An 11,048-nucleotide genomic window follows, 5' to 3' on the forward strand; every position below is an offset into this window, starting at 1 on the left:
GGGATTGGGAGAGCTGGTGTTTTCACTACAGCAGTCTGCTGACCCGCAACCCTATCCCCACCCCCTGAAAGGTCCACAAACCCACAGCTTAGCATTTTTCAATTCTCCAATTTCAGGTAAACTGCTCCACCTCTGTCCCTTTTTTCTCACCTTGTGATTCAAACAATTGCTCCTACACAGAGCCAGCCCCGTACCCCCAGCCTCCAATCAATCTGTTTCATTTCCCTCCTCCACCTACACCCTCAGCCCATCACCCATGCATTCCCCCCACTGGGGCCCCCATCCCTTCCTTCCATTGTCCTATTTTCCAACCTCACTTCCCTCATTTGGTTCCATGCTCCGATCAGATTCCATCATCTCCTCCACCTCCCAGACCCTGTCACAATTTCCACCCACAATGGCCTATTACCCCCATCACCTGGATCCACCTAACACTTGCCAGGTCTTGTCCCACCCTTTGTCCTCAGCTACTAGCTCTCTCTCCTCTACCTGTCAGTCCAAATGAAGAGGCTCAACCCACAACGACAGTCCATTTCCCTCCACAGATGCTGCCTGACCTGCTGGGCTCCTCCAGCAATATAAGTCTTGGACACACATATGTAGCTAGGGTGCCTAAGGTTTTTGCACAGTACTGTAGTAAATTTATGCATCGCCCTGTACTGCTGCCACAAAAACAAAACAAATTTCATGACGTGTGTGAGTGATGATAAACCTGATTCTGATACGGGTCTCTGTTGTGGACTGAGAGTGGGAGGGGGGCAGGGAGAGGGGAATCGTGGTTCGGGAGAGAGGAGGGAGCAGGAAGCAGCAGAAAGACGTTGTGTAATGATCAATAAGCCAATTGTTTGGAATCAAATGACCTTGCCTGGTGTCTCAGGGCTGGGTGTGTCTGCACCTGGCACTCTTTCTCTGCCACCTGTTCCATCACCCCTCCCACGGCGTTCCACCCTCACCATTTCCAGCATTCTTTACCCCTGCCAGATTTACAAGCTTGCTCTCTGACAAATACAGTACCGTGCAAAAGGTTTAAGCACCCTAGCTGTATATATATACCTTTGATGTTTGCACACTACTGTAAATGATTCATTACATTCAGTGGATCCTGTAAACCCACAAAGGGAACATTTCTCATGTTTGTTTTTTTATAAGAGATCATTTTCAGACAAAATATTCTTATACATTCTACACACGATGATGCATTATTATATGATCTGCACCAACTGGGAGCATTCAGGAGGAAGGATATTTGCTGTCAGCTGGGGAACATTGTTGTTAAAAATTAATGTACAATTAACACATCAGTCACTACTCTCCACTTTTAATTTTCTTTGAATTTACTTGGAGCATTTGCCACCCACAATGATACGCTGGTAATTTATTTCCCATTTTTTTTAAGTTTAGCATTAAAACCTATTTATACACAACCAGGGACCTACTCCACGCAGCGACCATGTTTTGCTCTCCAACAGTGTGCAGAAGTGATTTATTGCTTTTGCTGTTGACCAGGATTCAGTCTGCTCTTCAATCAATAAATGCTAAGTATCTCCTCTGGCCTTAATATCTGCTGCAAGTAAATTTGTTAAGGGGAGCCCAGGTCCCCGAGCCTCATCTGTACACCTCTGACTCTTTTGTTGTGAAATAATTTACAACGGTGCAGTTAGATTGATGAGATTGATCAATTGCCCCCACCCTGCCTGGGGGCAGTTGGCCAGTCAGAAGTCCTGATCAATAATCAGAAGAACTTTGCATACAGCGCATTCTTTGCAGCCTGTGATTTTATCTCTCAACATGCTAATTGTTATCGAGCTCATCTTAAAGAGACTGTGGAAGGGATTTCTCCCTGGCTCTGTGCAGCAAAGGTCCCATGAGGCAAAGGATATCCATTGGGCTGTTCCTCTGACACTAGGTAACAGCAAAGCAGCCACTATAGTGGCGTCAAACTTCTCTTCTCTTTGCGTCTCTTCCTTCACTCCAAAGGAAATCCGCCATTTGTATTTGCTCTAGCCAACACTACTGTTTTAGATTTGCCACATGACTGGTTGTATTTTCATATATTATAAGAAGAGAGACCATTTAGCCCATCAGCTCTCAGAACAATCCCATCAGCCCCCAGAACAATCCCATCAGCCCCCAGAACAATCCCATCAGCCCCCAGAACAATCCCATCAGCCCCATTCCCCTGCTATTTCCTCATAAAGCCTTCCTCTCTCAGGTGAGGTCAACTTTCTTAATTCTCCTGCCACCCACCTCTGCAGGAGCAATACAGAGCAGCAGATTAGCCAAACGGTACGTCTTTAGGGCGCGGGGAGAAACCAGCACACGCAGTCACAGGGAGAACGTGCAAACTCCACATGGACAGCACCAGAGATCAGTATTTTTCTCAGCTCCACCTTTAACACCAATTCCAAGCAAATTTGTCCCATTGAGATCATTTTCAAAGTGGTTCATCGCTACTCCCTTTATAGATCCGAGCATTTCCTGAACTACCCACATCAGCATACTTTGTGGTTCCCTGCTTTTGCTCTCCTGCCTTTCCAAGGGCATTTCGTTCTAATCCTTGGGAGCCATTCTAGAACCTGTGCGACACTTCCTTATTTCATACTGTTCAAAACCTTCGGATGCAGGTTATCAGATCCCAGGAACTTATCACCTTAAATTCCATCTTTTTCTTGGCAAATATGAGTTTCATTAAAGTCATTCATTCTAGACCTTTAATTCCTTGGTCTTTCTGGAAGGGTACCTGTGTCTTCCACACAGGTGTGCACAATATTGGTTTTATTTCCTCTGCCGTTTCTTTTACCTTCACCTAACCTCACTAACCGCAAGGAGTTTCAAATCCCTAGGACACAGGCACATCAGGGTCCCAGAACACATCCTATATAGTCCAGAAAGCTCACCAGGGCCTCCTCTTTCTGATAAAGCTGAGTAGAGCTGGATTTAGCTCGTCCATACTCACATCGTTCTTCAAGGGCGCAGTAGGGAACATCCCAACAAGCTACATCACTGCTTGGTATGAAAACTGCACTGTGGACAGGCAGGCCCTAAAATGTGTCGTCAAAACTGCCTAAGGCACCACTGGCACCAGCCTACCCGCCATCATACTGAAAGGCACCAGAAAAGGGCCAGTAACATCGAGAAGGGTCGCACCCACCCTGCACATGGACTGTTGGTCTCACTCCCATCAGGGAGGAGGCTACGTTGTATCCAGGCCAGGATCACCAGACTCAAAAACAGCTACTTACCCCAAGCAGTACGGCTGATCAACACCTCCACCCACTAACCCACCCCTCCACACCCAACGAGCACTACATTACCATTTCCTGTCCGCCACCTCATGTACTCCTGTGCTTCGTGTCGCGTTATGGACATACAATCAATCTATGGATATAAGCTATCTTATGTGTCTATATGTATTGTGCTTTTTATTATTATTGTGTTCTTTATCTTATTGTATTTCTTTTGTACTGCATTCGACATAGAGTATCAATTATTTTGTTCCCCTTTACACTTGAGTACAGGAAATGACACTAAGTGATCTTGAATCTTCAATGCGATGCCCCACAGCCACACTATTATAGATCAGGGTGTCAGAGATCAAAGGCCAACTCTGTCATCATGGGTAAGAGGTCTCTGTACGTCCCCCTGTGGAATGCACCAGTTCCCTCTGGGTGCTCCAGTTTCCTGCCACAGTCAGTCAGGATACGGTGCAGAACGGTCAGTCAGGGTACGGTATGGTACGGTGATGGTCAGTCAGGGCACAGTGATGGTGACGATCGGTCAGGATACAGTGATGGTGATGGTCAGTCAGGGCACAGTGATGGTGATGGTCAGTCAGGGCACAGTGATGGTGACGGTCGGTCAGGATACAGTATTGGTGACGGTCAGTCAGGATACAGTGATGGTGACGGTCAGTCAGGATACAGTGATGGTGATGGTCAGTCAGGGCACAGTGATGGTCAGTCAGGGTACAGTATAGTAACACAGTGTCAAGTCAACAAGCTTTTCTCAATGTCAGCAGAATAAAAGAGCCTGTCATTGACTTCAGGAGATGTGGGGTGAGGGGTGAGGGGTGTGGGGTGTGGGGTGAGGGGTGTGGGGTGAGGGGTGTGGGGTGAGGGGTGAGGGGTGAGGGGTGTGGGGTGAAGGGTGAGGGGTGTGGGGTGAGGAGTGAGGGGTGAGGGGTGTGGGGTGAGGAGTGTGGAGTGTGGGGTGTGGAGTGTGGGGTGAGGAGTGTGGGGTGTGGATGAGGGGTGTGGGGTGAGGGGTGAGTGATGAGGGGTGAGGGGTGTGGGGTGTGGGGTGAGGGGTGAGGGGTGTGGGGTGTGGGGTGAGGGGTGAGGGGTGTGGGGTGTGGGATGAGGGGTGTGGGGTGAGGGGTGAGTGATGAGGGGTGAGAAGTGTGGAGATGTGGGGTGTGGGGTAAGGGGTGAGGGGTGAGGGGTGTGGGGTGAGGGGTGTGGGATGAGTGATGAGGGGTGAGGGGTGTGGGATGAGGGGTGAGGGGTGTGGGGTGTGGGGTGAGGGGTGAGGGGTGTGAGGTGGGTGAGGGGTGTGGGGTGAGGGGTGTGGAGTGTGGGGTGAGTGATGAGGGGTGTGGGGTGAGGGGTGTGGGGTGAGGGGTGAAGGCTGAGTGATGAGGGGTGAGGGGTAGGGGTGAGGGGTGTGGGGTGTGGGCTGAGGGGTGTGGGGTGAGTGGTGAGGGCTGTGATGAGGGGTGAGGGGTGTGGGGTGAGGGGTGAGGGGTGTGGGGTGAGTGGTGAGGGCTGAGTGATGAGGGGTGAGGGCTGAGGGGTGAGGGGTGTGGGGTGAGTGATGAGGGGTGAGGGGTGAGGGGTGAGTGGTGAGGGCTGTGATGAGGGGTGAGGGGTGAGGGGTGTGGGGTGAGTAATGAGGGGTGTGGGGTGTGGGGTGAGTGGTGAGGGCTGAGTGATGAGGGGTGAGGGGTGTGGGGTGAGGGGTGAGGGGTGTGGGGTGTGTGATGAGGGGTGAGTGGTGAGGGCTGAGTGATGAGGGGTGAGGGGTGTGGGGTGAGTGATGAGGGGTGAGTGGTGAGGGCTGAGTGATGAGGGGTGAGGGGTGTGGGGTGAGGGGTGAGGGGTGAGGGGTGTGGGGTGAGTGGTGAGGGCTGAGTGATGAGGGGTGAGGGGTGAGGGGTGAGGGCTGTGGGGTGAGTGATGAGGGGTGAGGGGTGTGGGGTGAGTGGTGAGGGCTGAGTGATGGGTGAGGGGTGTGGGGTGAGTGGTGAGGGCTGAGTGATGAGGGGTGTGGGGTGAGTGGTGAGGGCTGAGTGATGAGGGGTGAGGGGTGTGGGGTGAGGGGTGAGGGTGTGGGGTGAGTGATGAGGGGTGAGGGCTGAGTGATGAGGGGTGAGGGGTGTGGGGTGAGGGGTGAGGGGTGAGGGGTGTGGGGTGAGTGGTGAGGGCTGAGTGATGAGGGGTGAGGGGTGAGGGGTGTGGGGTGAGTGATGAGGGGTGAGTGGTGAGGGCTGAGTGATGGGTGAGGGGTGTGGGGTGAGTGATGAGGGGTGAGGGCTGAGGGGTGAGGGGTGTGGGGTGAGTGATGAGGGGAGAGGGGTGAGGGCTGAGGGGTGAGGGGTGTGGGGTGAGGGGTGTGGTGGAATGCACATCCTCCTCTCTACGCCAATGATGCTGAAGTTGGGAGCTTCATGCTCCTTGAAGGTAACCGATACCCTCTCCTTGCCCAACCACGTAGATGTCACAGCCAGGAAAACTCACCAGCACCTCTACAACCTCATGAGGCGGGAGAAGTCTGACATCTCCTCATCAACCCTTAACAATTTTCATCGCCGCATCCTCTCTGGAGACATCACAGTTTGGAATGACACTTGACCACAAGAGACCGCAGAGGGTTGTGGACAGAGCTGAGCACCGTACAGAAGCCAGCCTCTCCTGCATGGACTCTCTCTGTACTTCCCACTGCATCTGTGTAATCAAAGACCCCTCTCCCCTCTCCCATCAGGCAAAAGGTACAAAAGCCCAAAAGCTTTGACTACCATGCTCAAGGGCAGCCTCTATCCTGCTGTTCTAAGACTATTGAGTGGTTCCCTTGCACCATACGATGGATTGTACCTTGTTACGAGTTTGCACCTGACTGCCACCTGCACTGCACTTTCTCTGTAGCTGTCACACCTTATTCTGCACTTTAACCCCAGTGCACAGTGTAATGAAGTGATCTGTATGAACGGTAAGTGACCATATAAACCAAATCCAGATCTAGCTCCAGTATCGAACCTGGAGGGAGCTATCAGTCAGTGTCTGTGCCTGCTGTGGCACCGTGCAGTCCCTGCTTCACCCTAACCAGTCTAGCAGGTCCAAAATCTGCCCACGTTTTCCGGGGCATCATGCGGTGTCTGGGAAGTGCCATTATCGTCCACAGCTCCGGAATGAATAAATGAGGAAAGATTTGACCCAAGGCGGATCTGTGCAGAACTGCGATACAGGATACTACGGATGCTGGGAATTTGGAGTCACATACAAAGGTGACAGAGAAATTTATTGGGTCAGGCAGGATCTAGGGGGAGAAAATGAGCGGTTAACGATTTGGGTGAAGATCCTTTATCAGGACGAGAAAGAAAGAGGGACGATATACAAAAGTGACGAGGCTGACGGGTGAGGGGTCCAGAGTTCCCAGCTAGAGGAGGGGCAAGAGAAGGTCGGGCTTGGAAGAACCTGGCCTCATGCAGCTGGAAAGGATTAAGAGGACTGAATGGCTGAAAGCTTTTACAACAGATGCAACTCTAAATGAGAATAGCAGGGAGTGAGCAGAGTTTCACAGCTTTCCCTACCTTAGCATTGTGGGGGGAGCTTAGTAACAATAGGCTGAAACTAGGGGCTGAAGAGGGGATTTAAAAATGTGGATGAATATTTGGTGGCATTTTATAGGGTGTTACCAACGTGTTGCGTTCTTTGTGTTTTTGGACGCTGAAGGGATGATGCTCATATCTAACGTTATGCTCGCCAGGGTTTGAAATCCACACCCGGGGTGGTAGGGATGGGTGGCCACAGAGGTGGGCAAGGGTCAGTGATTGGTGAGTGAGACCAAGGAGAGGACAGAGTGGCGGGGGGGGGGGTATATCTGGCCCTGGGGAGACCCAGGCTGAGTTGTTTCAGCTGTTCCGAAAGCAGAAACAGTGAAGCACGCCCCGCCCATCGACCAGACATAAAGAAGCCAAGCGGCTCCTGTCGCTTTAAATGTCAGGCCGCCGTGGGGTGGGCTCGGACTGGCAGCGGGACGTGAGGTTCAGAGCCGAGACCCTGCACGTAATGAGCCGCAGAGTTTGAGGGGCAGCGGAGAGGCTGTGCGTCTGCGAGCAGCCAGTCGGTGGGAAGTGCTTTACCGAACGGAGAACACCCCCACCTCCCCCCCCAGCACAGCAGCCGGTGTCGGTAGCAGAACTCATACATCATGCCCAACTTTGCCGGTACTTGGAAGATGAAGAGCAGCGAGAATTTCGACGAACTGCTGAAAGTGCTAGGTAAGGCTTTTGTTTTACACATAGCCCCTGAACCACAGGTCCCTGTCTGTATTCGATGGAGATGCAGAGACCAGATCTGGCTGTGTCTTTATCGATAGATTGGTTTGACTTTTTAATTTTTAATAACCCAACCCATCGGTCCTCGTTCATTTTTCCTAAAGTAGAAAGAGCTCTATGGTTCGAACAAACCTCTCTAAGGTTTGTGTGGACACGGAGAGGATGTTTCACAAGGCGGCAAATCATCATCACTGACTTTCCAGTCCCAACGAAGGGCCGAAACATCGACGGTTTATTCCCCTCCGTAGCCGCTGACTGACCTGTTGAATTCCTCCGGCATTTTGTGTGTATCCATCATCGATAGACCCGTTACGTATAACCGCTCCGTGACAGTCGCGCCCAGGAGGAATCGGTCCTCGCACTCGCGCAAAGCTCCTTCTTGGCGGACGCTGGTCCGAGAAAGGACGGCGAAGTTCAAAGTGAATTATTATCAAAGTACATCCAAGTCACCACAGACAGCCCCGAGATTCATTATCTTGCAGGCATTCTCTGCGCGTCCGCAGAATCACAACCATTCCGGAATCGAAGAGAGACCGCACCAACTTGGGATTTGTCAGAAGTGCATCAAAACATCGAAACGTGTCTCTAGCGAGAGATATTTCGATGTCAATGTGACTGATAACTGGCGTGTACAGAATTCTGAGGGAAATATTCTGGGCAGGCAGTAAGAAACTCCCGCCATGGCCGGGGTATCTAAAGCTTGGCCGGTAGGGTTAATGCAAGGAGTTGGAGGTTCAGCTGGGAACTGCTTTCTCCGGGATCTGGAGTGCCGGCGTAGCGGAGGCAGAGACTCCCGAAGCACACACGTATTTGAATTGCCAGGGCGTTGTAGGTTCGGAATCAAACGGGAGCAGTGTAGACGGGTGCTCGGTGGTCGCTAAAGAACACAGTGGGGAGAAGGGCCTGTTTTTGTGTCCTGTGGACCCCGTGACGCTGTGATTTTGTTTAAATCCATTCAGAAAGCGGGAATGGTGTTGCTCGTCCCAGATGACCCCGGAGAAAACAGGCTTCACGGGGGGCAGTGGTGGGGTCAGGAGGCACGTGTAGCACAGACTGCGTAAGACCAGATTCCTTACTCTGCAAAGAAAATTGGGGTTTCAATGGAAGTTAGCTTTAATTCATCAAGTTAACACATTGAAATTCCCACACGTGCCTCTGGACGTCCCATCCTAGAATAAATACTGCCTGGCCAACCCCTCGTTCTGTTGGATAGTGCATCTTGCGAGTGTCAGAGGTCCTGTCACGTTATGTTATCGCCTCCGGCAGTTGCTGCTCTGAGCCGGTCAATGTTATAAAACAGTTATATTTCGTTCCTGGAATAGAAAATACATGATCGTTCTTCTGTTCTATGTAACAATTTCTTCCCCCAAGCCAACAGTCTCCTCAATACCCAGAGTCTGGACTGACACCAACTTACTGCCCTCTACTGTGCCCGTTGCCCTGTTTATTATTTACTGTAATGCCTGCACTGTTTTGTGCACTTTATGCAGTCTTGGGTAGGTCTGTAGTCTAGTGTTGTTTTCACGCGGTTCAGTGTTGTTTTTGTATTGTTTCATGTAGCACCATGGTCCTGAAAAACGTGGTCACGTTTTTACTGTGTACTGTACCAGCAGTTATGGTCGAAATGACAGTAAAAAGTGACTTGACTTGATGTCCCGGTGACAAAAGGACTTGTTTAATCACCTAAAGCCAGCCCAACCGTCTGTCCCGGGTCGTTAAGTTTGATAGGATTGGTCCATCCCCAGCTGTTGCCGTTTCAGGAGTCAACGCGATGCTGAGGAAAGTGGCTGTGGCGGCTGCTTCGAAACCCCTGGTGGAGATCCGGCAAGACGGCGACCACTTCTACATCAAGACGTCAACCACCGTGAGGACCACCGAGATCAACTTCACCGTCGGCGAGGAGTTCGAGGAGGAGACGGTGGACGGGCGGAAGTGCAAGGTGACCGGAGGGATTGGAAGGAGTTGGGGTGGGTGGGGCATGTGGGAGAGGGGGTTGCGATGAGGGCTGGGGTGGATGGAGGGGTGGTTGGGGAATTGAGGGTGTGACGGGGAGGGATGTGAGAATTGGGGGCCAAGATGACATGGGTAGCCCAGGATGGGTGGAGGTATACTCGGGCGGGGTGTGAAGGCGGAGTGTGGATGTCTGGGTGTGGTGTGGTTTTAGGGATATTGAAAATGGGATGAGGGGCTTGGATTGGGGAAAGGTTTAAGGGATGGACTGTATTTAGGAGAGAGAAGGGATGCGAGGTGTGGACGAGTTATTACATAATCTATACTGATCCACTGAAGCGACATTAATAAGACCATGAGCCATTGGAGCAGAATTAGGCCATTTGGCCCATTGTGTCTGTTCTGCCACTTTATTACGGTTGATGCATTTCCCTCTCAATCCTGTTCTCCTGCCCTCTCCCCGTAACTTCTCACGCCCAGACTAATCAACCTTTGCCTTAAATGCTCCCATTGACCTGGCCTCCACAGCCACCCAGGAAAAACTTATACTTTCTAAAACTGACTCATTGGATAATCTAATTTGAAATTGATTAGACAGTATTTTGACCTGTAGTCTTGTGGGTTTCAGAGTGTAACTGACAGCGACGATTCCTAACAGAGGCAGCGAGCTGGTTAGGGGGAGGGGCTGCGACATGCGCCTTTGAGCATCACTAACGTGTAACAAATGGACTGTGGGTGGCTCCCTGTGGAGACTCCGAAATTGAATGGTGACTAATTCATCATTAGTGAGCACATCACTGGGACAGTTTATCTGAAATTAAATTAATGATGCTGGGGACAAATTGTTTCCCGGTTCGTGAAACGACACCATTTAAACGGATGAGCGGATCTCCCGTGGTTTCGGGGAGCGCGGATGAAGAAAGCTGGTCTCGCTCGCTCCTGCTATCGTGTCCTTTGCCTCTGCCGGCCGCCGTGCTCCCCCTCACGCCGGCGGCAGCCACGGCTCATCAAACTGCTGTCGCTGTCAGCGGGAGCTGACGAGTGGAGCCTTCGCCGGCCCGTCCAGCAGCGGCCCGCGAATTGAACTTTCATTGTCATCAAATTGGCCCTTCAAAGTGACGGAGAAAAGATGATTTATATATTACACCTTTCACAGCTTCAGCACACCCCAGGCACTTTGCAATAACATTTTTAAACACGGTTTCTGTTAATAAGCAGGGAAGACTGCACCCAATTTCCCCTGATTGAGGCAGTCAATCTTTTCCTCCTTTCTGCCGGTGATTGGGCAGTGCACATTGTCAGAACACGGGAAGAACTCCATTCCTGCTTTTATCTGTCTATTTATCTTATATCTAATATCTATCTTTCATCTATCTAACTAGATACAGCACAGAATAGGCCCTTCCAGCCCTTTGAGACGCACCGCCCAGAAACCCATAATAGTTAACCCTAGCCTAATCATGAGAAATTTACAATGACAAATTAACCTACCAACTGGCACGTCTTTGGAAATACAACACTCGTATGGTATTGGTCTATGAATGCC

At 51.1% G+C, this 11,048-nt stretch overlaps 1 protein-coding gene across 1 annotated transcript in view; it reads left to right on the forward strand.

The window, feature by feature from the left end:
* Nucleotides 1–7,108: 7,108 nt before the first annotated feature.
* Nucleotides 7,109–11,048, forward strand: part of LOC132379197 (cellular retinoic acid-binding protein 1-like) — a 10,865-nt gene continuing 6,925 nt past the window's right edge. The window contains exons 1-2 of the mRNA XM_059946872.1: nucleotides 7,109–7,495; nucleotides 9,313–9,491. Of these exons, the coding sequence (XP_059802855.1) occupies nucleotides 7,426–7,495; nucleotides 9,313–9,491 (249 nt within the window). The 5' untranslated portion in view covers nucleotides 7,109–7,425. The remainder of the gene's footprint in view (nucleotides 7,496–9,312; nucleotides 9,492–11,048) is intronic.

Source organism: Hypanus sabinus, chromosome 21, assembly GCF_030144855.1.
Source record: "Hypanus sabinus isolate sHypSab1 chromosome 21, sHypSab1.hap1, whole genome shotgun sequence".
In the NCBI taxonomy this organism is placed as follows: domain Eukaryota; kingdom Metazoa; phylum Chordata; class Chondrichthyes; order Myliobatiformes; family Dasyatidae; genus Hypanus; species Hypanus sabinus.